General features: G+C 51.1%; 1 protein-coding gene across 7 annotated transcripts in view; it reads left to right on the top strand.

Annotated features, from left to right (window-relative positions):
* The first annotated feature begins 1117 nt into the window (after positions 1-1117).
* CREB3L1 (cAMP responsive element binding protein 3 like 1) overlaps positions 1118-27221 on the top strand; it is a 43830-nt gene continuing 17726 nt past the window's right edge. For 2 of the 7 annotated variants that reach the window (XM_062635804.1, XM_062635805.1), the window contains exons 1-2: positions 1198-1353; positions 25126-25351. In XM_062635804.1, the coding sequence (XP_062491788.1) occupies positions 1349-1353; positions 25126-25351 (231 nt within the window). In that variant the 5' untranslated portion in view covers positions 1198-1348. Of the gene's footprint in view, positions 1354-19362; positions 20141-22805; positions 24998-25125; positions 25352-27221 lie in introns of those variants that run through there. The other 5 variants (XM_062635801.1, XM_062635800.1, XM_062635799.1 and 2 more) reach the window with 5 other exon arrangements.

Consider the following 27221-nt stretch of genomic DNA (forward strand, 5'->3'; position numbering starts at 1 on the left):
ACATTAATAAAAACTCAGTGCTTCTTCATCAGGATTATTATAAGTGGTTTTCCTGAGTGTTGGTTGGAGTAAGGATCACAGAGGGCAGGGATCCATAATCCTAGTTATCTGAAGCCATATAATCTTCCTGAAGCTCTTTAATGGTGCCCAATTCTTTAATGACAGAGCAGCCACATGGGCTGCTGCAGCCAGGCCTACCTGCAAGCCAGCTTTGGAGAGCAAGAGCAGGGGGATATCCATGCAGCTCCCCCTTGGGCATGGAGCCTGCTCTGCTCCAGTTCTGCTCCCTGAGGGAAGCTTACCTGCACAAATACCTCTCCTTTTTGATTCCAAAGGCTCAGCAGCAACACTCTGAACACAGAGTGATGTTTGCATTGCCTTCAATGGACTGCACTCATGGCTGATTATGAGGGAAACGTCTGTTAGAGTCTGCAGCTGAGGAGCAGCTGAGGAAACTGGGGGGCTTAGTCTGGAGAAGAGAAGGCTCAGGAGGAACCTTATTGCTCTCTACAACTGCCTGAAAGGAGGCTGTAGTGAGGTGAGCTCGGTCTCTTCTCCCAAGTAACAAGAAGTCGGACAAGCGGAAACAGCCTCAAGCTGCACCAGGGGAGGTTTAGATTGGATATTAGGAACCATTTCTTCACAGAGAGGGTGCTCAGGCATTGAAACAGGCTGCCCGGGGCAGTGGTGGAGTCACTGTCCTTGCAAGGGTTCACACCCCGTGTAGATGAGGGCCCCAGCGATATCGGTTAGTGGTGCCCTTGGCAGTGCTGGGGAACGGTGGGACTGGATGAGCTTAAAGGTCTTCTCCAGCCCGGCTGATTCCATTATTCCAACCCTATGGATGGGGTCCCCATCAGAGCTGTGGGAGGGTCTGCTCCGTCCATCGCCCTGCCGAGGGTCGGCACCACCCTCGGGCCCTTCGGGAGCCGCGGGCGCCGGGCCCGTGCTCGCCGTCGGTGCGGGAGGATGCCCGGGAGGCGGGCGCGCTGCCTTAAGGGGGTGTCGGCGAGGGAAGTCCCGCCCCGCCGGCTCCCGGTGCGCGGCCGGGGCCGTGCCGCAGCCCGCCCGGCGCTCGGCAGCGGGGCGCTGACAGCTGCTGCCCCGGGCGCTGCGGGCCCCGGTGCGCGGCTCGCTGCCCCTTGGCCCCGCCGCCCCATGGACCGGCGCCGCCGGGGCGCGGGCCGGAGCGTGCGGCCGCAGTGAGCCCGGCGAAGCGCGGCGGGCGGCCGAGCCGCGGGCACCATGGACAGTATCCTGGAGCCCTTCCCCGCCGAGCGGCTCTTCCCCGCCGCCAGCACCGGCTTCCTCGACCTCAGCGACTTCAGCGAGGCGGACTTCCTCAGCAATGTGGTAAGGGCCCGCCGGCAGCCCGGCACCCCCCTGTCCTCCCCGTCCTCCGCAGCGGGGACGGGACACGCCGGGGCTGCGTGCGCCGGGGTCCCGTCCCTGAGCGCGGGGTGCCCGCACCCAGACGGTGTCCCCGGGCGTCCTGCCGCGGGGCGCCGGCCGCGGAACCGCGGGGTTTTCCTCTTACAACGCGCTCTGTTGGGGCTTGATGATCTTAAAGGTCTTTTCCGATCTCGTTGGTTCTGTGATTCTATGAGTGACGGCTGGGGGCGAAGCGAGCGGTCCCGAGCGGAGAGGGAACAACCTGCCCGGCTCTGCTCGGAGGCACTGCCTGTGCCGTCGGGAGAGCTCCGGGCTCAGCGCCTCCGCTCCCGTCTGCTTCTAACTTTCCCTCAGAGCGGCGTCTGGAAATGAAGCATCTCCTGCTTGGCGCTGGGGCTGGGCTGATTTACTTTGGAGAGGAGGGTGAGGGGGGAGAGTGACTTCGGAGGAAAATGTGTTGCCAGTCCCGAGGAACCAAAGGGGCATTGTTCACCTCTCGGGAAGCTGCCCAGCCTCTCCGAGGAGTCAGGCGAGTCCCCAGACCAGCAGCTCTCCCCCCTGAGAGGCTTTTTGCTGCCCTGCCTGATCTCCCTGTGGGAGGCTGTGCTGCGAATCCTGCAAACCCTCTCCCACAGGACCCAGCCCGGAGACAGAAGGGGGAACCCGGGCAGCCTCTGAGTAGCCGTAGCCGTGGGACAGTGCCTGCCTTGAACATCGGTTTTAGCCATGGCTTGTTACTCCCCTGTCACAACCCTTCAGCGATCCCACTGTAGTGCTAGGAGTGACTCTAGCCATACAGAAGCAGGAGACAGGGAGAGGAGGGCTGAAGCCATCAAACATCTGATGAACCCATTTCTGCTTTGCTACCCAACAGATATCTAAAGCCTTTTATGCTGCTTCCCTTGTGGAGGAGACAGTGGAGATGCAGAATTTGCATCAAGGTTCAGTGCACCACACTTGGGGTGTGGAGACACAGCGGGTCTGGGAAAGAGATTTCTGCAGCCCCATCTCCCAGAAACCTTGCCAGCTCCTTACTTCCAAGATCCCTCCATGCCTCAAGGACTGACTCCGGTTGGGCTGTATGGGCAGAGTCCCTCTGTGTCCTGCCAGGCTTCCAAGGGCATGTCAGCCTGGACTGGGCACTTGAGGCCTTGTCTGCCTATATCTGAGAGACCTGTTGGTAGACTTGTGCTTTCCCTACTTCCATATACAGCCAGCTTGGATGAAGCTGTGCTGATACAAAGTGCTTTATGCCAGGACCATTTATTCCCTTAGCAAAGTGAAAATCATACATATGGGCACCAACCCTTTTACCTGGGTGCAAGGTGGGCTGCACTCAGAAGCCAGGGAACCCCTAACCGACTACAGGTGGTATCTCTTTATAGCTTCAACACAACTTCTGCCTGCGAGCAGACCCTGTGAAAAGGAGCTTTTGTGTAAGAGTGCCATCTGGTGCCACCTGCCAGGATAGTGTGTTTGAAGCGTGAGGTGGCTCTGTCCTGCCTCATTTAACTGGCCTTTCGCTGCTTCTGGAAGTAGCCTGCCCTTGACTTCATGTTGACTGGGTTGAGTGACTCAGGCATCGTTGTGCTTGGTTTATAAGTACAAAGGATTATTAATTCTTTGTGTGGGTTTTCTCCCAACTGCCAGCCCCACAAACTGCTGCTGGAGTGTGAAAGCCAAGCTGATGCTTTCTCTTCTTGTAGATGATAAAAGGGAAGGGATTCTGTAGCCTCTTCTCGCCTACCAAATCTGTTGGTGATCCAGGAGCCAGAACATAATACATCACCCTCTTTGTTCTCCCTCTGCATGACAACATGGGGGGAAGGAATACACTTACATTTTCTTACTAAACCCAGATCTCCTGGGATCTTGAGATGTGTTGAGAAGTTCTTTTTGCATGGAACTGTGCAAGGCATCACCGTGCACAATAGCTCACAAAGTTGCCAGTGCCTTTGCTTCAAAGATGGGCAAACTTTTCCAGATATTGTTCAAGCATTTTCTTCTTGGAGCAGGCCAGGAATTTTGTTCATAAAATGCCAGTATGAGACTTAGTCTGAGGGTAATCTGTTCAGAAAGGAAGCGGAAAGAAAAGATGGATGGACCTTTGCTGCAGAGGCTGTGCTCCTTTGGGACAAGATTCAATGTCTCTAAACTACTCTCCTTTCCTGAACATTAGCACTTCTAATGAGTCATCTTGGTCTTTAAAAAATGGTTCTTTGTATTGTTCATCTAAATTGTGGCGAATGAAGGCAGGTCTGTAGATGTGTCCTCAAAAAGGTCTGTGTGCTTGACACTGAAACAAATACTCTGAGTAAGTGTGGGGCTGCCATTCAGAGGGAAGGAGGAGGAATGGTTTGACAGAAACCTCATGGAATTCAGCAAGGACAAATACTGACTCCTACCCCTGGGCTGGTTGCACTGACCGAGTGCATCTGCCCCAGCAGCAAAGGCAGCAGCTTGCAGCAGCAGGGTGGTGGTAGCCAGGCAGCAGGAAGGGATTATCCCTCTTTTCCTGACAACTGTAAAACTGAAATACAAATCTGTGTTCAGCTCTGGACAGAAAGATGTTGGTAAATCTGAGTGCAGGGAGGGGTGAGCACTGAGATAGCTAGGGCTGAGAGCTTCTCTTCTGAGGGAGGCTGGCTCAGCTGGATGAGAGGCAGCTCAGGAGGAGCAGGAGCTGCCTGCACTGGTGAGGAAGTTTCTGAAGAGATGGAGCCAGGCTCTTTCCATAAGTGCATGGCAGGAGGATGAGTGGTCATGAATTGGAACGGGGAAGGTTTAGACTGGGTGTAAGGAAACTATTTCTCACTGTAAGGAGAATTAGGAGTGGATGAGGCTGCCCACAGACACAGTCCTGGAGGTTTCCAAGACATATCTGGACAAAGCTCTGAGGCTCTGGTTTTAGGGTTGGCCCTGCTCTGAGCAGGAGATTGGATTCTTTTACCTCACTTACCTCTGCTAACAGGACTTAGATACAGTGATTGCTAACAGCACCCTCAGTCTGCTTTTGCTCAGGAGGCCACACACTGCTCTTGAATTTAGGCAACTTTGCTCTCTTTTTCTGCCAGAAGGACCCACCGTAACTGAAGCTGACCCTCCATGCAGTGCCTGCTTATCCATTTCACCTGCTGTCTCCTGCCCAGTCCAGCATTTCTGTTCCTGTGAGCACCCATCTCTTCACTTATGGTCTATTACAGCTGCACTCAGAGCTCTTACTTTCTCTCTCAGCTCTTACCAGTGATGTGAAACTCTTCAAAAGCCTTATCTTTTGAGTCACGTTCACCTCTGTGCTTTACTGGTGTCAGAATGAAGCCAGAATAAACCAACCAAACAGGAGCTGTGTTTCTTTTTAACCCAGTACCCCAGTGGGTTTGTTTCTTCACTATATTTCTGTATTTCATAGTAAGAAAAACATCTTCAAAGATTACTTTGGGTGTTCATACAAACACAGCTCTGTTTTGACTCTATGGTTTTCAAAGCATTTTCTTTACCTCCTTCTAAAAGAGAGACATCAAGACAAGAAAATAGCCTACATGCTAGTTGAGGTCTTCACTGTTAGAAGTTGCAAAATAGCAATTTAGGCTGTCTCAGTAGTGCTAACCCAGCTTCCCTGGGGAATGCACAGTGATGTGCTCCCTCACTGTGTGATCCTGTATGCCTGGGCAATGTGACAAGCAGCATCTTCTGGAGCTCATGAGGGGACCGCAGAATGGGAAACTACTTGTCTCTATGGGCTGCTGCTGGAGTGCAAACTGGGTTTAGTGTCTACTGTGTTCTTCCCCTTAATTTGTCCTGGCCAAAAGAAAGGAGGAGACTAGCAGGACTGTGTGTGGTGAGCAGTGCTGGAACAACTCATAAGGAGAGCTTCCCCTGAAGATAGAGAAGCTATTCATTATGGATGACCATCACTCTTGAAAGAAGCCTGTAACACTTCTACTCTTCTTATGCCTACAACGGGACATAAATAGCACTTAAGTGGTGTTTATGTCTTGGACTAACCTTTGGTCTGAGTGAGTTTCATGCTGTGTAAGCTCCTTCTCACCATCTCCACACACAGGGAGGATGAAGAGCTCAGGCAGATGTGGTCATCCACTTCTTATCTCTTCAGCTGCTAGACTGGGGACTTCTCCCATAATGGGAGTCTGAATCCCTGGGACTGATGGTAATCCCCCATGGGAACACATGCAGCATTTTGGGCCTCTGTTCCCATGCCTGGTAAACTTGGTCAGTGACACATCCCTGCTGTCAGCCAGGTACTGGGTAAAGCAAGACCTTTTTCTTTACATTTTACTTGGAGCTTGCCGGTCAGAGATTCCCATGGGATCTGGAGCACAGACACAGAGAGACCTGGTGCAGCCAAAAATATGAATCCGAAAATAATAGTTCCCAGATTTCCTATTTCATAAGTCTATTGGATCCACCTCACGGTTCCTCCATTTCATATCCATGCTGTTCCTTACTGTCTCAAAGTAGTACTTACACCTGCAGAAATGCTAACAGCCGGATGCAACCAGAGCTGAACACGCAAGTTCCCTGAACCTACAGCATCATCACTGCAGGGTTATCACCAGAAAGCATGTTTCCACTGTGGTAATGAAGACAGAGAGAGACTTGAACTTCCTTCGGAAGACTCTGGGATAGTACTTCCCCACGGAGGCTGGGGATCATTTGTATGTCCTCCCATAGCTGCCAAGAAACCGATCAACATTTGGGATACTCTTCCTAAATCAAAACCTTCATCTGTGGGACAGCTGCCTGCATGTGCTGGGGATCCATTGGCCTAAATGCTCATCTCAGCAGACATGGGAGAACCCTTTAACTGCACTGGGGGGCCGGAGCTAGGAGAGAGGTTGCAACTCAGGGCAGGAGGGCAGGAATGCGTGTGTCCAAAGCAGGGTTAAACAGTGGAAAGACAGCCATCATCTTGGTGGGGAGAAGCAGGAAAGACTTTGGGGAAGTGCTTGCAGAGTAAATAAAGGGAGGGCTTGGCAGTAGGTGGAAGCACGTCTGTCCGCTCCTGCTGAAGGAGGATGTCACCAGCACCAGATGGGAGATGCTGGAGTCGTGTACAGTATCTGCCAGGTGATCCCCACGCAGTCTGTCATAAGGCAGCCATCCAATGCCATCACTACTTTCTGAAGGGAGGAAACCTGAGGTCTCATTTGTACAGATGAGACTGTAGAAAGCCTCTGAGACTGGCCCATTGAATCTCCTCTTGGTACCAGTATGTTTGCCCAAGCATAGTGTCTGGTGGTTTCTGAATCCCATGACATGTGCTGGGTTCATCAACGCAGTATCTGCTGCCACCAGGAGCCCTTCTAGTGCTGCACTGCTCCCATCCCGTGCTTTGCTGGTCCCATCCATTACTGTGTGGTCCCATCCGGCACTGTGCTGGTCCCATGTGGTGCTGTGGTGGTCACGTTGAAGCCTGGAACAGAGCTGTCTGTGCTAGAGAGGGATATTTGGAAAGAAGAGCATTTTCTGCAGCAGTCCCTTAAAGGGAAATTTGGAAATAGGGATTTCATAGCCATGGGTGCAGCCCCGCTGTTCAGAACGTAGCCAGGCTGACACTTCTGCAGCGTACTCCTGTTCTTCCTCTGAGAAAGGTCTACTCCTGTGCTTGCTCCTTCCTGCCTTGTCTCAGCATTTCCCTGTAGGTTTTAAGGCTGTAGCATTTAGATAGCATTTAGTCCATTACTTCTTTACAATTTAAAGAATTCTTAGTGTTAAAGGAAGCGAATGAAAACACTCAGCTCTCTGGAGCTGTCTTTATGATGGCCACAAGGCACGTCCTCTTCTCATAGCCACAGGTAGGATTGTGCTGGGTTTGAATATTTGATTCTCAAGACTGACGTGTACCTGACTGACTGAGTGCATTTCAAGGAAGGGATGAGTCACTGCACTGAAGCCTGTGTGCTGTGCTTCTGTTGTGGACAGTCCACTGCAGGAAACCAGATGGTTTGCAAAAGCGTGTCCTTGCTGCAGAGTTGCAGGGGAAGGGGTTGGGCACCAAGGATGAAGCAGGTCATTACAGCTCAGCTAAGAAATGGCCAAAACTGTCTCTTAGCCTGACCTGGTTTGGAGATTTCCCAGGTAAATCCCAGGTCTGTGCTGCAAGGTGATGCCATGCTTCACAGGCAGCCTTGCAGCCAGCATTGTTCTTCCTCAGGAGAGGTGGCTCTTGTTGGAGGCAAGGGCATTAGTCCTCACTTCCAGCCAGTCTGGGGTTACTACATCCCACCAACCCCAGCTTTCTGCTGGGGACCCTGTTTATCCTCCTTCACACATCTGCACTGCTGGGACTTCGTGTCTCCACATGAGATGAGAAGTGAGAGCAAGGGTGGAACCAAAGCTGTGTTTCTCAGCCATCCCCATGCTGGCACTATGGCTGTCCTGCTGTAGCAGCTGACTTCTGTGCATACAGCTTTAATGTCACTTGGTGTCCCCTGGCTAAGGACCCTGTTTTCAGGCTAGCAATAGGACAGGGTGGGTACTTGTATGGAGCCCTTTCCTTACTCTTTCCTATCTCTGGAGCTCAGCTTATGTTGTGAGTTGTTGGGTGTTTTCCTGGGTTGGTGCCTGCGCGCTTTGCCTCGTCCCTCAGATCAGAAATAGCTGATGGGTTGTGAAGAGCCAAGGTCATGGCTGGGGTGGCAGGGGACTGCAGGTAGCATGCTGCAAGGCAGGCTGTGTCTTGCAACCCAGTTGCTCCCTGCACACCTTCCAGGCAGTGTTTACATCCAACTTATTCCCAGCTATGATTCTGTGATTCTTTCTTGCTTCTGCTTTCCTGTAGGGTCACAGCATTTAAGGTTTTCCTTTCCCATAGTCTCCTGAGCTGACCTGAATGCTCCAGCCTTCCCCTCTCACCCACCCCTTTCTAACTTCTTCACCCGCATTCTCTTTCTTTGCATCTCTCCTTTTACTCAAATTTTCTTACATCTCTCCATGGGTTTCCTGCCTTTGAAATCATGTGGAGCTGCTCTGCTCTGCTCTGGTCAATGTCCAAGTGACACTTGACACTGACCTTGACACATGTCGTGAAGGCTGGAACCACAGATACCCACACGCTCTTTCACTCCTTTCTTTCTCTTCCTATTTTATCTTCTCACTTTCTAGGATTACAGCAATTCCTCGTTCAGGATGGAAGCGATGTGCATGGCTCCTCTCCCTCAAACTAGTACGTAATTTAAACCAGTGCTGGGGTAATTAGTACCATCTTTAGGGCTCAAAGGTGATGCCTTATGTGAGGTCATTCATTATGATCACTGTCCAGCCCGTTCCAGAGGAAACTCACCCCTGACTACCTCAGCAAAGTTGCTTTTGGCTTCTTCACACTGTGACTTTGTCTTGATTAGGAAAAAATGTTCATTTAGGGCAGCCTGGCTGACCTCAAGAGCAAAGCTCAAAACTCAGATTTTTCCTTGAATAGATGCAACGTAACATGTTCAGCTTCAGCGATCTGTGTCGGGAGTTCCCCTCCAGCAGGAATGTCAGGGCTCCCTTAGGAAGAACCTGGCAGCCAAGGCTGGAGGAGAAATACAGCTTGGGCCTGACACCAAGCACGTTACACAGGAGGGAGCTGGATGCAGCATTGGTTTTGGACACTCAGAGTGGATTGTCAGCATCCCTCCTGCAGGTGAGCTTCTGCAGACTGATGCCCAAAGAAATTCCCCTGTGTTGGGGGGGCACTGACTTCTCCTCCCTATGCCATGGTACATCCAAGTGGGTGCTCAAGAATAACCCATCTCCACTGGCCAAGGGTCTACCTTGCAAACCTGCTCCTCAGTGCAGTATTTGCAGCCCTCCCTCTCATGGGAGGAGAGCTTTTCCATCCAGAAGGGAAAAGGGAGACCGGGATGAAGAAGAGGACCAGGTCCAGAGCACTGATAGTTAATTGTTACATGTCAGAGCAGCTTGATGTTAAGTGGGTCCGGTAAACTCATGGCAATTGAAGGAAGAAGCTGGGCAGGTGCTTCTGGCTGGACTCAGTGCTGCTGCAGGGGAGGGACTGCAAGCCAGGCAGTCCAGGCAGGAGGAAACCAGCTCTGACATTTGTAAAGGCTGTTGATGGAAGGTTTCTTTCAAAGGCTTTTCAGTCTCTCGATCCGAGAGCTCTTTGCCCAGGGAGTGCTGGAAATCTGGCTCTTCTTTCCAAGCAAATGTGGCAGACTCTGAGAGCTGATGAGGTGCTGTTGAGCCACAGATATTGAATTGCCAACTGAATGATGTGGGGTTTGTTTTTGTTGTGTGTTTTTTTTCCTCTCCTTATGGACAGTGGTGCAGCGAGGATGTTGGGAATGGGAGAACTGTATTTTGGTCCCAGCTCTGCCTGTTCTTTCATGTGTGATCTTCAGGGTGTCACTTGCAGTGACACAGTTTTGCTGCTATAAAATAGTGCACACCCTTATTGTTACTGACATGGGGCTCTGCCATCAATGGGTGAAGCAGATTAATAAAGAGTTAGACTGAAGTGGGGTTTTACTATTAGGTATCTGCTGGGAAAGGTCCATATTGAAGTCTGACTGTCTTTGTGGATGTACATGATATTTGGAACCTTTTCGAATATCAACATCTGAAAAACCACCACCAAGTTTGGTGGGTCCATCCTCCACCGATGTCCCAGCTATCCTTCACCCCTCTCCTGTTCTTTATCCCTAGGGACTGCATGTGTCTGATTCTGACCTCAGATACTTCAGGCTAATCCAGAGTAATCTTTCTGTGTCAGTCTGAACGGTTAGCAGCAGGGTTTAAAGTACTTGGTCCACACTGTTGTTGGTCTGACTTCTTTGGGCCTTCCTGAAAACCAAACAATTTGTGCTTTATAATCCAGTGACTGGGCTGTGCTCGTACCTCATCCTCCACTGCACAATCACATCCTGGCCCGGTCACAAACCCCAGCTTCTCCCTGAGAGCACCCCGTTACGTTTCTGCCCCAAACTGCTCCATGGTCAGGGCTGTGCCAAGTTCTGAGGCTCCCAAACTGTGTCTCACCTGGTTTGTACCTGAGACGGATGTCGTAACCTGAAAGCGCCAGTGTGCCATGGCTTTATCAGTCCCCTAGCAGGGTATTTAAGTTCTGTGTCAGTCCCTCCTGCTGCTCAGTGCATGGTTTTGCACTTCCCCCTTCTCTTTGGAGGTGCCTTTTCCCCAGACTAAGTCTACCTGACCCGTTGTAAAGTTAGTATCACCATCCTCCACTGGGAAGAGTGATGCAAATGTTGCTTTTCCATTCTCTGAAGCTTCTGCTGCTCTTCAGGATTTGTCAGATACAGTTGGCAGCAGCCCAGCAGCTGGATTAGCATCAAATAATGAGCAAAAGGCCTGCAGCCCTTTCTGGCACCCGGCAGAGCACACACACCTTTCATTCTTCTCTTGCATATCTTTGAGCCCAGTTTTTATCATGTTGAGGGACAGCTGAGCACCAGATGCTCTGGTCAAGGCTGAGGACAGTACAGAGGGTGCTGCACTCCTTTCTTTGTCATTAATTAGTACCAGGGTGGTAGCTGGAGGCTGCCAGCTGCGAGAGCAAAACTGTTTTCTGCCTCCCTTTGTAACTGCAGCCAGTGGCAGCTGTAAGCAGCTGTGGCGAGCAGCAGCAGAGCAGGAGCAATGCTCATTCCTTAATTTCCCTGAGTGCTTCAGGCTCCAAGGGAGCAGCTTTGGCAACCTCCTCTTTTGCAGCCGGGGGCTGAAGTTCCAGGTGGGATCAAGGCACACATTCCTATGTCAACCCCAGCAGCTATGGAGTGCCGTGAGGTTGCCCAGCAGCCTTTGTACCTGTGAGTGAGTGTTAGAGACCTGTGCCCTATCCACTGGTCTCGGATGCCTTTGTGATATTCAATGAAATTGGATTATGTAGAGTTGCCAGAGGATTTATTTATTTATATTCTGGAAAAGGAAAGAGGGAAGGAGGCCAGGAGGGATGAAGATTAGGGAAAGAAAGAGGGAATAGAAGGCAAAGACAAGAGAGAGGTAGCTATGCAGTTAGCATTCCTGCACCATCTGGACCTGTTGGCATGGCCCCAGCTGGACGGGCTCACAGGTTTATCCACAGCATGATGTAATCTCCATCGTCCAGCGTTTTTCTCCTTGCTCTGGATGGTTTCGTATCTGGTGCATGTCTGGAGCGGGCATTTTGATTTCCTGTTGCTATTTGTGGACTTTTCCTGGCGGATCCTCAAGAGCAGCTCGGGCAGTTTGCATTCCTCAAGCTGCAGAAGCAATGCCACCCTGCCGGCACAGATCCTGCTGTCCAGGGAGGGGGAACTGGCTGTGGTTTGCATGGTGCTGTGCTTGGAGAGAGTGGGACACCTCTACCTGGCGTTGCTGCTGCAGCTCAGCTCAGCAGTCAGCTTCAGCACCAACACAGAGTTGTGGGTCCCACTTCCCTGCCCTGGTTGTTCTTGCAGCAGAACAGGAGGAAGGGGAATTTTACTTGGCCCAAGACCTATTCCTCCTTTTGGTAGATGTCAGTAAAAAGCAACTGATGATCTCAGCCCTTCTCCTCTGCTAACGCCAGCACTGGAGAGTGTGAGGACTCTCGGCTACCCTGTGAAGCAGGTGGGAAGGGGAGCTGGGGAGGTCATGGTCTGACACTACCATTGCCAAGGCCTGTGATCTTCTTGCCTCCATCACTCAGTGCTGTTTCCAGAAGGCAGTGCAGGGAAGGATTCAGGCTTGTGTTCCCTCCATCGTCTGTGGGAGACAGCCATGCCTCACCAAGACCAACCATCTCTTTTTTCTTGGGTCCTTCCCAGCACATGAAATGAAGAGGGTTTGCACATCCACCTCCATAAAAGCATGCTGTTTGAATATATTTAAGTTACAAGATCCACGCAGTAGCAAAGTCGTCTTCTTCACTACAGAAATTCAATGTGTGGAGTGGCAAACAGTAGAGCCATAGGTCCCCTTCTGCATTTAGAAACAGAGCAGCTCTCACCCTCCCACTGTCTGGAAAGGTCTGAGATGTCCAGAGGATGAGGATGGCATTTCTCTGCAGTGTACCACTGCTGCAAGCAAACCTCAAACCCAGTGATCCGAGGGGCCTGCTTCAGAGTACACAGAGTTCTCTGACTCAAGAGATGTGGGTAGCTGTGAAATGAGCCATTAGGCAACAGTACTCCCTCCCTCATAATGCCTCATCCTGCCCGCATGCCTTGCTTCTCTTTGTATCTTTCAGGGGCTTGGGAATGGAGAAGTTGCGTGCAGTGACTCCCTGGGAGAATCCTCCTGCCTGGTGCAGCAGTTGTCCTGGTTGCATCCGCAAGGAGCAGGGCCCTGCTTTCATAGCACCTCAGGGATGGCCTGTCCACCAGGGATGGACTCACTGGAACCACACAGCTGAGCTTTTCCACCCAGCTCGGCTCTGCTGAGCGAGAGTAGCTGAGGAAAATGATGGCCTCTTTATAAACCAACTGGCAAAACTCTTGCATCTCTCCTGGGAGCAGGCCAGGGATTCTGAGTCACCGCTCAAGTGGGTTGCAGCCAAGGTAGTCTTACCCAAGACATTAAGTGAGAGAGGAGAGATCCACCCAGGAGCGCCCGCAGAAAGAGAAACAGCCATGACCATAATTAATAATAATATAATGATGAAAAGATTCAGAAATGCATTGCCCACTCCAAAAATAAAGTTTGAGGGCAATTCAAATGCTATAAAGAAAGGAGAAGAGAGGAAAGAGTTGAGAAAGACCGCCAAAGCCTGCATGTCAGCTGCAATGCGAGGAGTCCCATCCAGCTGGCCTGGGTTCAAAGAGCTCCTATTGTCCAACAGCATTTCCAAGACACCATTCAAAACTTTCAGAAAATGAACCCAAGATGCAGGGTGAGATTTATCACACAATAAAGGCAAGCCAGATGTGTGCACCCTTTCAGAGAGAGGAGACAGGAGAAAGGCAATGGAGGAGCGAAGCAGGGGAGAACCAGGCAGCAGAAGTATGGGGGAAGAGGGTAGCATGAGAAGGTCTGGTGCTGTGAACATCCAGGCAGGAGCAGGGGCTGGGTGCATCGGTTCTGAGACACACCGTAAGCACTTGTGAAGGTTTTATGTGCACAAGAACTCCATACTTCAGAAAACTCACTTGGTGCCGGGATTAAGGGACAGAAAGAAAAGATCTCGCGGATGCTTTTCCTCTTCTGTTGCACGTAAACCTAGGATGGATACTAAGAGGTTATTGTTGCTTCTGATCCTGGGTTATACCTGCATAGTAAGGCCATGTAAGAAAGGACACCCAGAAGCCAAACCGCTACAGATTTTATCTTGATTTTCTAAGCTCACACCCTTCATTACTGCTTTGCAGCACTGGCCATCATGGCAGGGCTGTAGCTTTTGCCACAGGAATCACTCACTTCCACCTGTGATTTGATTAGGTTAAAATCTGGCAATTACAGAGAAATATAATTTAATCTTTGAATCTGCTGTTAATGTGGAGTTCCATGACTACAGCCTGCCATCATTCAGTAAGGCCTCAAGTTCTCCCTGCCTGCAATGAGACTGGTGTGGTTTCTGTTGTCTGCAGAATAACCCAGGAGGGGGGCCATGCCTTGCCACACTCCTCAGATTAAAAGGTGATTTGGTTTCGTTCTCAGGAAGGTGTCTCATAGTAAGGACTTGTTCATCTAAGAGCAAAAAGCCTGAGAAAACACTTTGGAAGTTTAAGCTCAAGAGTCCCTCTTGGCAGTGACTCATATTTGGTGACTGTAGTTAGCTTCTACAACAGGGTTTATTTTAGAAAGGGGTGGATTTTTCTGAAGCCTTTAAACTGAGATATTTCTTTCTGTGAAGCTCAGTTGCAGCTGACGAAATTGAAGCAGGAGGCATGAATGTAGGTCCTGTACTCAGCTGTGTAAGGAGCCATGTTTGATTATGTCAGTGGTTCCTCCAGGCCCCAAAACCCATGAAGCCATCCACTGCCTCCTTGGGCTGCTCCAGGGATGTCCAGAGAATGGATTTCCAAATCCATTGGTTTCTGCAGACACCCATCCAGTGATGGGGTGCAGATGCCTGCTTGATCTCAGACACAGGAGCTTTCAAGGTTTCCTGTCTTCAAAGAAACATGGGATCTCTTCTTCCCAGAAGCTTCTGACCTTACTTGAGCTTACAGTCCCAGGCCTCCTCATGTTTATACTTATTTTTACCAGCTACAGGGTACTTGGCTGCTGGGCCTTGTCATGTAGACATTCAGCTTGGAGAGGGGACAGCTGGAGAGTCAGGCATTTGGAAAGGGTTTTCACAGGCTGCCTTTCTCCTTCAGCCTTGGTTTTCATCCCGTGGTTGAAGTGACTGCATTACCTCTGACCAAGCAGACCTGCATGCACCTTCATCTTTGGAAACACATGACGTTGATTCCTTGTTCACCAACATCACACCTTCATTCCCCCCCCCAGGATGTCAGGATTAACAACAGGATGGTGTTAATCCAGGCTGCCCCAGTAGTGACGAATGGTCTGAGAGGTGTTACTGCCCTTTGCGGGCTAGGAAGGATTTCCCCATTCTCTAGAGACTCTGGTTTCTGCAGCTCCACCGCTGAGGTGAAAATGATACCCTCAGCATTGGAGCTGAAGTTTAATTTCCTATCTGCTGCTCAGGGCACAGATTTTCCACTGCGATATTGGCAGCAGGTCAGAAATCTGCATTCCAGGCTGAATTGCTTTGAAAACATTCCTGGTGCGGGTCCGCATTCAGTCTGCTCATTGCAAAACCCAGCTCTTACCCTGTCTGGCCACTGAAAAGAGTCCCAGCTCTTGCTCTTTCAGGATTTTGGGTGAAAATCCCTCACATCCTTGAGTGGCAAATCAGCTGGTCCAGACTTAGTTGCTCTGTAATTGCCCTTTACAAAGTCCCAAGGAATGAGAGCCACCAGTAATGTTTGGTATTAGCTGCATGCCTCAGCTCTGGGACTTAAACAGAGCACAGCTATCTTCCTCTTCCAAGGCCTGATTTTCTTTATGGGTCTCCAGGGACCTGCCAGAGGACAAAATGTGAATTATCTCTGATTTTGCTCTCTGAACACTAAAATGAAACAGTTTCAATGAGACAAATGAAACTGATTGAAAAGATAATACCTCCTCCTCTGGTTACCTCCCAAAGCAGATCTCCTCTGTCTCCCAGGGCACCTTTCGCATTGCTTAGATTGCCTTTCTTGCAAGACACAGAAAAAGGCCTAGAATCGTAGAACGGTTCGGGTTGGAAAGGACCTTAAGATCATTCAGTTCCAACCCCCCTGCCATGGGCAGGGACACCTCACATGAAACCATATCGCCCAAGGCTCTCTCCAACCTGGCCTTGAACACTACCAGGGATGGAGCATTTACTGCTTCTTTGGGTAGCCTGTGCCAGTGCCTCAGGATCTTCACAGTAAAGAACTTCTTCCTTATATCTAACTTGAACTTCTCCCGTTTAAGTTTAAATCCATCACCCCTTGTCCTGTCACTACAGTCCCTGATGAAGAGTCCCTCTCCAGCATCCCTATAGGCCCCCTTCAGATACTGGAAGGCTGCTCTGAGGTCTATGGAGGTGACAAGTTGTGTAAGAAAGAGCAAAGATCTGCCAGCTCTGGTGGCTCCAACCCCATATTGGGCAGGGCCAGAAGCTTCCAAGAAAGATGGAAGAAATGGTGGAGTGGTGTTTATCCCGGTTTATACTGGATATTGAATCAACTTCTCCCTCCCACTGGCTGGTGACTGGTTTGAGTTGCACCTCTCTAATTTATTTTCAGTTGTATTGAACGTTCCTGCTGTATTTCATGTCTTTTGGTGATACTGTGACCTGGCTCCCCTGCAGCACAGCAGTACAGTTCACAGAGTCACACAGAGTAAGCCAGTATTTTCTTTCATTTGCCCTGCTTGCTGCCTTTCATCGCACTGTGTGTCCCTCTCCATCAAGCAGAACTTTCCCCTCAGCTGTCCAGGCAGACATACCACACACAATTCAATCCATGTAGGCTTTCTCAGGGTAGATTTGCCTCTAGATTTGCAGGGCTGGGCTGGAGTTGCATCCCTAGGTTGTGCAGGAGTCCTGCACACCAACAGGCATGGCTATGGAAACCCAGCCGTTCTGTGGCTCTGTGGGGATTGAGAAGGGATGGATGTGTTTGGGCTCTGCAAAGGGCACGCCTGGGTGGACGTGGATCAGGGTAACAGCAGAATGGGCCTTCTTGAAGATGGTGGTTTACATTTTCACACCTAAGGAGGTAAAGTTCACATGAACCTCCTCCTCTGGATGCTACAGCAGCTGAGACTCCTGTCCCCCATCACGGTGTGGAGTCTGGGCGTCACCAGGAGCCTACTGAGGCTGCCAAGTCAACACAAAGAGGTAAAGCACCAATTGAGGGCAGTGACCTGGGGCAGTGATGATGATACAACTTCTCTCAGAGCTGCTGCTGTGTGAAGTCTCTGCCCAAAGGCTTTAAGTGACCTCAGCTTGGGAAGGAGCAAAGAGGAAGAGGCCCCTGCCAGCTTGCTCAGGGGTACCTGCATTCCCACAGGGAGCACTTCCCACAAGATGTGTGTTCAAACGCAGCCCGGTTGCCACCATAATGGCTCAGAAATAAAGGCAGCTTTGTTGTGCAGCAGCCAGGTGTCTTCTTCAGTACTCTAAGCTCAAGAAAGGCCTTGAAGGACAGACTTTTTATTGACCTTTCATGGACTCCTAGAAATAACCCCCAAATCTGCCAAATGATACCTAATGAGCAGCCAATCTGCATGCTTCACCCTGAGAGGGCTGTGTCCACTTCTGCTTATGGTTTAAGTCCTGGTCTAATACTCTTTTTATCAGAGTCAGCTGCAAGGCAAGCTGTAAGCCAAAAGAAATGTGGGATATTCATTGCATATGTAGCATACACGCAGCAAAAAGCTTGCTGGAAAGCAGAGGCATTCCTCTTTATCCTCCAGGGTGCTGCTGCTGGGAGGAGAGGTGCTCCTGTCTCTGCAGATTCAGCAAGTCTTGTGCAGCAGGCAAAATGTACTGTAGATGCTTTCCACCCTGGGCTAGCAGAGCCTTGCTTGCCCTAGGGGAGGCTGACATGTTCCTCCTCCTCCCTAGCATGGGCATACCTGCTCTGCACTCTGGCATCTGCAGGCAGCTTGAGGGCACACAGAGAGCCGCACCACTATGGCCACACTGACACATTGAATCACCTTGGCTTGGGTTCTGCCCCGCTCCACAGTCTTCCTCCTCGCAGGGTGCTTCCAGCCTGTCCCACATCACTGCCCATGGTGGATGCTAGTCCCATTTATGCTGAGCACACCGATCCCAGTGGCTACACCAGTGTCCAGACTCCTCTGCCACTGCAAGTGCTGTTGGTGCCTCCTTCTGAGCCACTGGGAAACCCATCCACAGGCTGTCAGATTTCAGCTTTCCATGGACCTTTTTATCTCCTGTTTTCCTTCATGGGCAAACCCATGTAAGTCAAAGACCCACTCCTGAGTGCCTCCTGAGGTTCCTTCCCAGTGAACAGCCAGCTCACAAGCAGAGCCACAGAAGTTTGACATGGTCCTCATGGGGTGTGTGCCGTTAACGGCATCACTCATTCTGTCAGCTGATAGGGCAATGGAGCTGGTGAAGGGTCTGGGGCACAAGACCGGTACGGAACGGCTGAAGGACCTGGAGGGGAGGGTCAGTCGCGAGAAGAGAAGGCTCAGGGGAGACCTTATCGCTCTCCACAACTGCCTGAGAGGAGGCTGTAGTGAGGTGTGGTCAGTCTCTTCTCCCAAGTAACAAGTGATGGGACAAGAGGAAACAGCCTTAGGTTGTGCCAGGAGAGGTTTAGACTGGATATTAGGAACCATTTCTTCACAGGGAGCATGGTCAAGCATTGGAACAGGCTGCCCAGGGCAGTGGTGGAGGCACCGTCCCTGCAAGTGTTCACACCCCGTGTAGATGAGGCCCTCAGTGCCATGGGTTAGTGGTGCCCTTGGCAGTACTGGGGAACGGTGGGACTGGATGAGCTTAAAGGTCTTTTCCTTGATTGTATGATTCTATTCGATGATGCTCATTATTCCACACACACACGCTGCAGCTGTACGGGAGGAGGGGGGAGAACCTCACAAAACCTTTACGCCTGCCAGAGATCACTGCAAACCGTGGGAGCAGCGTGCACCCGAAGGGGCATCTTCCCAGCGAGGCAATGTCCTCTGAGGCTCTCGTTAAGACATCGCAGGGTGAGAAAGACCCACGGAGGGGCAGAGGCGAGGCGTCCCCTCCGGCGCCAAGCTCCCCGCCGGGCAGTGCGGCCGCCGGGCACCGCGGGGAGCCGGGGCCCTGAGGAGCGGGGCCGGTGCCTGAGGGGCCGCGGCCGCTCCGTCCTAACCCTGCACTCCTCCCGCCCGCCTCGCGCGGCCCCGCTGGCAGCCGCCTCCCATTGGCCGCCGCGCGGCGGTGTCGGCCAATGGGCGGCCGCGGCTGCCGGCCGTTGGAAGCGGGCCGCGGCGGCCGTTAAGCGCCTCACGGGGCTGGGGCTGGGGGGGGGGCAATGGCTGAGGGCAGCTCAGCGGCCCCGCAGTGCTGCTGGCCCCCTTCAGGGCGCCGTGCCCTCAGTCGCCTTCCCCCGGTTGTGTGTCGTCCCTCCTTAGGTCCTGTGGCGCCTGGGGCTGGAAATTGTAAATCCAGGTCCCTGGCGCGGGTGCGCGGTGGAAGGAGGTTTCCACAGCGAGCTGTGCCTCAGCCTTGCTGGGACTTCACAAAGCACCGAGGACATGGCGGCCTCTGCCACCGAGGGCTTGTGGCACCTTTGGTCTGAGGAGAGAGAAGTAATGGCACAGCAGGCCTGTGGGGAGCAGGCCACCATGGCCGTAACCTCTCCTGCTTCTCATTCTGCATTGTTCTACAGACAGCAGTAATCCTGGGCCTGGTTCCAGATCGGGTTCAGTCAAATCCTCCATCACTTGGAGGCTGGGTGTCAGGGGAGCTGACAAATAAAGACATGACGGGGGCATTGGTGACAATCTCTGAGAAGGACTGGGGGGGTGCTGTTGGTCAGGATGCTGCCCCGCTGCTGGAGGGAAATAGTGGGGTTAGCATGGTTTGGGTGCTTCAGCCATGCCATGCAGAAAGCAATGGGGTACCTGGTCAGTGGCGAGCTATCCAGGGAGTAGAATGGCAGCACGGAGCTGTGGTGTTGTGAGGGGAGAGACCAAGAGCAATACAGAGTCAGGACAGAGGGGTTTGGGAGAGCCAGGAGCTGGCTGGCTGATCCCTTGTGCCCCTCGGGGGGCACATGCACTGACTAGACTGTGAGAAGCGTGCGCAGCATCTGTCCATCCTGCCTGGATCTTGTTAACGCTGTCAAGATCTTCCCTTTCATAAGGTCTAGAATCCACTGTATTTTAAAGAGAGCAGGAGGACTGTCTGGAGTGTACGGGCTCTTCTTTCCTGGAATGTAAAGGAAACCTCGGCTGTGCAGCTGGAGTGCAGGGGGCTTCATTCCTTAGTGAAAGCAGAGAAGGGAAATGCAGATGTCACAGCTGGGACAGGAGATTTATCTTGGCAAGCAAAGAGGAAAAATACTTTCAAAAAGAAAAGAGAAAACTCAAAAGAATCCCCTCCCCATCTGCACCGCGTGCCAGCACGAGCACAACCTCCAACCTGCAAAGGCCCTTCGTCTCCTGGGCCTGGGCTGCAGCCCAGCTGGATTAGCCCCTCGCCGCGTTCTCTTTGGAGCGAGACCATTGTGGTGGGAGCAGGGAGGCTGTGAGAACCAGGCTGATCCTGACGGGAGATCGTCTCCAAACAGCTCAGCTGGAGGTGGGAAGGGGAAAGTCACAGTCCAAGGATGGAAGCGTGAAAGAGAAAAGGAGGGATAGACACAGCCAGGGTGACCACAGAGAAGTGAATCCAGGGAGAGGAAAACGTTCCCTCCTCAGCCATGTGTGGTGCCACTGGGCTACAAAAGTGACACCTTAAGGCCTTCCATGCACAGTGGGGCAGGGGAAAAGGCTTAATGTCTCTTGGGACCCCCAGAGGTATAATGCCAGCTCTGGGTAGGGGGGGAGATGGAGAGCTTGCATTGGAATATCTGGATGCTTTACATTAGCTCCCAGGATAACTGTTGTACAACAGGAAAGGGTGTTCAAATGAGGAGTGCACGCACGCACATACAGTGTGCTATTTAGACAACCCTAAGCATGAGGTCAGGATGAAAACATGTGGTGGAAATATGTTTGGAAGAGTCAGTGCTTGTGTCGGTCAACCAGGAGTGGGAGGGAGCAAGAGCCAGCAGCTGACAGATTTGCACTCTTTCCCCATGGCTGAGGTGGCCTCAGCCCCAGCAGATTCTCCTGTGGCACCACAGCAATTTAGGGCTCTCTGATGAACCTGGGGATATGGTGGTCATTGCCTGCCCCCATACCTCTCATGCTGGCTCATTCCATTTGGGTGCTGCCTCCCCATCCTCCCAGAACTGATGTGGGGGGCCAGGCAGCCAGAAGTGGGGCTTGGATCAGGATATCCAGCACATCCTCGCCATTGCGTTTCTGTCCCTTGGCTGCCCCCTTCCTGACCGCTCACTGGTAATACAGCTTTGGAAACACGTGCTATTTCTTGGCTTTGGAGCATAGTTAGAAAGAGAAGGAAGGAGGGTGTGAAAGGGAGGGGGAGATAGCAAGAGCAAATAATGCAAAATGAGACTGTGCTGTGAGCTTCCCATCCCATCTGGAAGCTGTTTTCCCCCAGTACACTTCACACCCACTCCCTCTGGGACAGGATGGTAAAGATCATGTTTCCCAGTTGACTGGTCTCCCTTGCTTAAGCCAGGTCCATCTGTGTGAAAGCTACTTGAGATATCTTAAAGGAGAATCTCAGTAGAGTTGTAGAGTCCTTCATTGTCACGATTGGAAATTCTTGGCCAGCTCTCTGAGGAGCTGGAGCTGACTGATCTTCTTCTGGCTGGAAGGTGCTTTTGAGAGGCTGTGAGAGGATCACCCTGCTCTGATCATAAATCTTTGTCCATCCCACCTTCATTCATATCTGAATCCTGTGGATTCTTTGTTGGACCAACAAGTGCCACAGCACTGGCAAAAGTCTTCCCAAAGCCCAGAACGGTCTTTTCTGGTAGCACATGAAGGCCTTTAGCTGTAGGGGAGAAGGGAGGGCTAGTGGCTGCCCAGCAGTTCCTTTGGCATGTGAGCTTCCAGCCAGGAGAAAGCTATAGTCCATTTGGTCAGGTGATAAACCTGCTCCTGTTTGTCGCTCAGGAACTTAGAGCACTGACCCTTCCATGATGTGCTACGATCCACACGGCCCTGTGACACCATATCCTGGGATGTGCAGCTCCCTGGAGCCTTCTCTCTCGCATGCATTAAGGAAGCACAGCTGAAGCCTTCTCTGAATGTTGCCAGATAGGAGCAGCTCCCCCAACGAGAGTGGGACAGAGTTTGCATATTCTGGGTTAGCAGGCTTGATCTAAACTATTTAGCAGCCGTCTTGATGGCATCTATCCAAAATAAGCTCTGGGCTGCTCCCCACTATGCCCATCACAGTTGGATCTGGACAAGAGAACACATCTTCCTGTTACCATGCGGTTGCATGCATGCACGGCTGTCTTTACTAATCTGAAATCTAAAGTTAATACCTGTTGTCATCAGGAGAGAACAGAGCCAACCCAAGAGACACAGCAGTCTTCATGGGACACGGTGGCTAGCTTCCTGCTTGGCCTGTAGTTTCCATTGTGGATATAGACAGCTACAAAGTCATGTCATGATCTTTGTTTGCTTTATCCTTTCATCGCCTTGCCTCTGCCTCTTGCCACCTTCTTTAAGTAAAATACTGACCTCCAGCTCTGTGACAGCTCTAGGTGCTCTCCCTCTTTGAGTGTGCCTGATGTCTGATGCCCCCTTTGACAGTAACTATAGTTATTCCCAATCCTATAGGCTAGCTTCCTTCTTCCCATCCTCTGTGTCTGGAAATGTTGGAACAGTATATGTATGATTGGTGAGAGCTGAAGGGCAGCTGCTTCGATAAGAAGGCTTTGCCAGTATTTAGGTGCACTGGAGGATAGGACCCAGGAGCCTAGACTGGGCTACATGCCCCAAAATGTCTGGATTCCCAGGAAATCTTTGCTTATCACCCATGTTTTTTTCCCAGACTGTGCTGTAGGTCTCCATCTCTTGGGGGAGAACATCTCTGGGAAAACAGTGTTGCCTTCATCCTCACTTCCAGGGAGTGAGGTCCTCCAGGAAGGCTGCTGTGTGGTGGCTTAAAGAAGAACCAAAAATATGCCATTACTCCTGCCAATGCCAATGCCCATGTTAAGGCTCCAATACTCAGCCCCTTGCACTCATTACTAAGCTCTAAGCCCATAGCTGCTGCTGGAGAGATTTTTTAATGTCTCAGAGTAAAACCAGTGACACATCCCTGCCTCTTACCTCCATCCTACAATGGGAAGACAGTTGACTGATCAAGAGGTCCTTGTTCTAAGCATGGGTGGGATACTGCTAAAATATGTGGAACTACTGCATAAGTGCACCTTCTTGACTCTCTTCACTCCCACTCTGCCTTTGTTAATACACAGCTGTGAAAGAAATGGGAAGCATGTGGCAGTCGCAGCTCTCCCTGCAGCTGTCCATCCAGCTCTGCTCCTCTTCCAGGGTTCCAAGGTGGTTGTAGTTTTGATTAAAACAGTACATCTGATTTGAGTGCCTCTTGTTGGATCCTGGCTCTGCTGTGCTCTCGTGGTGTGCTGGCAGCCAAATCTCTGAATCCCTTCACTTCTGCGGTTGCGTTCTCGCCCTCACCGTAAGGCTATCATATTTACATCCTGTGTTTGCTTGTGTTGTTTAGAGAAAGCAAGACAAAGAACAGCTGCTACACTAGCGGGCACTCTCGGGGGTTAATGCTCCAAACTCTTTACTCCTCCTTGCTGTAGGATAGGACAAACCCTGGTTTTCCAGTGCTTTTAAAGATAAATATCTAACCCAGTTCCATCTGCTGACTCAGCTCCCTCTGAAAAACAGTTGTGCTCAGCACAGATGGGAGGTGTTTTCTGTCGCTTGATTCAAGGGCAGAAATGCTTCTAGGCAACTTGGAAATGGCTGGGTAGGTTTTACCAAGCTATCCTGCCAACTCTGCTTCCGGCATGGGAACAAGTGGAGAAAACTTCAGCCCAGACATCCCAGGGAGGGCCTCAACACTGGGATTTAGCATGAGTGTGCCTTCTCCACCTTACCTACACATGTAGTGTCTGCCCTCCCAGCGCTGGCTCACTCCTGGCAATGGGAGGACAGGACAAGTGGGAAGGAAGCAAAGGGAGGGAAACCTTGTGTCAGGGACTCCCCCCACTTCCAGCACGCTCTGTGAGCATCTGAGTTTTTACATTGAGTGGCTGAGGGGTGAAGTTGGAGGGTGAAGGCACTGTTTCCCTCCTCTGCTTGGTGGGAAGTGTGGGTCTGTTCAGCTGCTTCACTCCCCAGCCTCACCCCAACACTGACAGCCAGCGTAATGTTGACAGAGTGCTACTGTGCTCAGGTAAAACAAATAGGAGCAGGAACCTGCAAGCTCCAGCATCTGGGGTCCTTTGGCCAACTCCTCCCTCAGTTCTAGTGCTGTGCACACCTCATGCTCCTTCCTGAGCTCATCTCTCACCCTGGAATTCATTGGCATTCGTATCTCCACTCTAGGACCTGTGTGCTCTCTACCCCTCTCTCTCATCCATACCCTGTTGCTCTTGGTATTTCAGTATGCTGCTTTCAATGCCTTTCTGCCCCACCCAGATGCTTTTCCAGGCAGGGGGACCCAGTCTGAGTCTGCCGAGCTCTCTCCAGTTCATTTAAGTTACACAGTTCCGTCTGTGTAATATAGTCACTTGAATGTATCTGTCTTTTCTTTCCTCTCCCTGAGCCAGAAGCCTCAATCTGCCAACAAATGGGATAATTTTTCAGCTGGTGTTTGGCAACCACCATTTTTCTCCCTGCCCAACCAATGCTTTGTTGTAGCAAATGGAAAAGTTAGTGATTTGACTTCTGAATAGGAGGATATGCCTCAAAGGAAGCAGGTTCCCTGCAGCATCAGGAGCCCAGCTCTGCAGCAGCACTGGCCAGATTTACTGACTGTTACTGGAATGATTAGTGGGATGATTGTTTGTTGTTAACAGCCCATCTGTAGTGTTTAAACTTCATCGGGGAGCTGAATTTCAGAGGCATTATCTGGCTGGAGGACAGCCTCATATGGTCCACAGAGGGGCTGTGAAATCCCAGAGGAAATGAAATACAACAGGGGGTCTTCCTGTTATGTTGATCCAACTGATTTTTTTTTGCCTCTGATAGAAATCAGCAGCTGGGTTAATGTTCTCTGGGGCATCGGAGTGCCTATTGCTGCTGGCAGAGAGCATGAGAAAGTGTCACCAAGGACAGGTGCTGAAGATGGTGATTTTCTGCCACACTTGCATTTTGTCATCACAGGGATTTCTTGCCTTGCGCTCTATTCTGCTTGTTGTCACAGTGAAGTGATGCTAGGAAGCCAAAGATAGGTACCACAGAGGAAGGGGGAGATGTGAGAATACAGAAGAGTTGCATGAGTGTTTGTGGCATAGATAAACAGGCAGAGAAGACGTCCAGCACCAGAGCCCTTTCTATCTTAATTCAAGGTGGTTTTATCAAACTGATGCAGGCAAGGGATAGGAACTGCTTTTTCTCATCCAAAAAGGGCTGTGGCTGAGGTTTGCCTCCCAGTACAGAGGAAGGCTCTCAGATCCCTCTTGGAATTGACACAAATGCTTTCTCTTTGTCTTCCCTCAGCATTTCTCAGAGAACCTGGATCACTTCGACAACATGGAGGATTTCTCCAACGACCTCTTCAGCAGTTTCTTTGATGACCCAGTACTGGCTGAGAAGAACCCACTGCTGGATATGGACCTGGATCCACCCACTCCAGGCATCCAGGCAGAGCACAGCTACTCCCTCAGTGGAGACTCTGCTCCTCAGAGCCCCCTCGTGCCTGTCAAGACTGAAGATAATGCTAATGGTGAGCATGAGACATGCACACTGCACAGCTTTGGGCACATCTCTTAGCAGAGGCTCCAGCTGCTTCCATGTATAAGGCCAAACTGGCAGTTCCTTGGGCTTGATCCACTGTTGTCAAATACAGCCCACATTTTTTCCTTCAGTTTGTGCTCTCACAGCCACATTGCTCCTTTGCTGGGCAATGATAATTGGCTGTGGTTGGGTGTTCTGCCAGCTTCTGGCAAGCACTAGACAATGTCTCTTAAGGACCCTGCAAACCTGGGTGTGGATGCCCTAGATCCAGGTCTGTTTTGGCATGAAGCAGCAGGGGTTTGGATTGAATATAGGAAGCATGAGTTTCTGGCTGCAACCAGTGCTGGTACACATGGAAAGCTAAGTGGCTTCTTCACCAGCAGATCTTTTAGCAGGAGACAAAGAGGAACAGTCATTTCAAAGCCTATTTTTAAAACAATGTTTCAGGATAATTTATGATGGTTGGATATTTTTAGAGCTGTCCTTGCAGAGAGTCCTGTAATTTGTGGGACTGTGTGGGTGTCCCAACAGCTGATGGGCAGCAGGCTGCCTGAAAAAGCAGTGGCACAGGCTCAGTATACACAGAAGAAAGCCATTCCTTTGACTGAGAGTGAGACCTGGGACAGAGGTTTCCCTCTCATGGCCGGGAATGATCCCAGCTCTCTGGTACAAAAGACAAGGCAGAAGGAGAGGAGCCGATCCACTACCTTTGGTCCCTGCAAAGGCGCAGCCACTCAGGGAGGTGCTGGGAGAGAGGCTTGTGGCAGGCCAAGCAAGCTCTGCCTTGTATCAAAAAGCTTTCCATTTGCATTCCTTTTTCCTTAGGTTTAGTCCCAATATGATCTTGGAGGGCACTCAGCCCAAAGAGGCAGCCCAGCGACTAACAGAAAACAAACCAGCATGAACAAATAAACACATCCTTATTTTGCCCCTGCATCTGAATATGAGAAGATGAGGCTTGGTAATGGGAGAAGCAAAAAGCATGAGTTTGTAGAAGGCAGTGAAATTAAGTTTGCCCACATGAAGCTACCTCTGGGACTCTCTCTGAGACACTTGTCAACACTTCTGCTCCTCTCCTCTGTGTCTGGACATGCCCCAGCTTCAGCTGCAGTGTCTCCAAAGCAAGACCATGACTCTCTTGAATGGAGTGTGACACTGGTCCTCGGGCAGAGGCCATCACAGGGTGTACAGTGCATATCCCAGGACAGCTTGAGATGGACCTGGCACTTGGTCTCAGAGAGTGCAGATCAGCTCTATACAGGGAGTAAGGCCTAGTATTAATGTGGCAGGTATAGAGGTATCTATGCCCCTATCCCAGTCCTGCAGTGGGATAATTCAACCCATCTTTCCAGGGCTGTCTTGACTCATAATTGGATGTGAGTCATATTCTAGTGTAGCCCTGAGTCAGGTCCAGTATTTGCAACACTGTGCAGTCCTTTTGGCACAGCTCCATCCAGTCTCACTCCTTTTAGACATTCATTTCAAATTAATTACCCAGAAATGGCTTTTCTTTGACATTAAGCAAGCTCTGCTTGGTCTGCAGAGCTCCTCAGGAATGCTTGGGCTCTGTCTAGGCTTGGAGCTGGCTGAGACTTGCTATTTATCAGCTTTCTCCCAGCTTTTCTGCAGAACTCCAAAACACTTCCAAATCCTGCCCCTTCCCACATGGTTCCCACTAACACAGGTCAGCTAGGGCAAGCCATTGGGTGCATCGTGACCCTGCTTATCAGTGGAGTCTGCTCTCCAGATGGTTTGCACATGCAGACTGGCTGCTTTGGTTCTCAGCACCAGCCCTAAGTTCTGCAGGGCGGGATTTGATGCCAGGAGCAGGAGGAGCAAAGACTGTGGGTGCTGGACCA

Source organism: Pezoporus occidentalis, unplaced genomic scaffold (genome assembly GCF_034315485.1).
Source record: "Pezoporus occidentalis ecotype Australia unplaced genomic scaffold, CSIRO_AGI_Poc_V1 ctg46, whole genome shotgun sequence".
Classification (NCBI taxonomy): domain Eukaryota; kingdom Metazoa; phylum Chordata; class Aves; order Psittaciformes; family Psittacidae; genus Pezoporus; species Pezoporus occidentalis.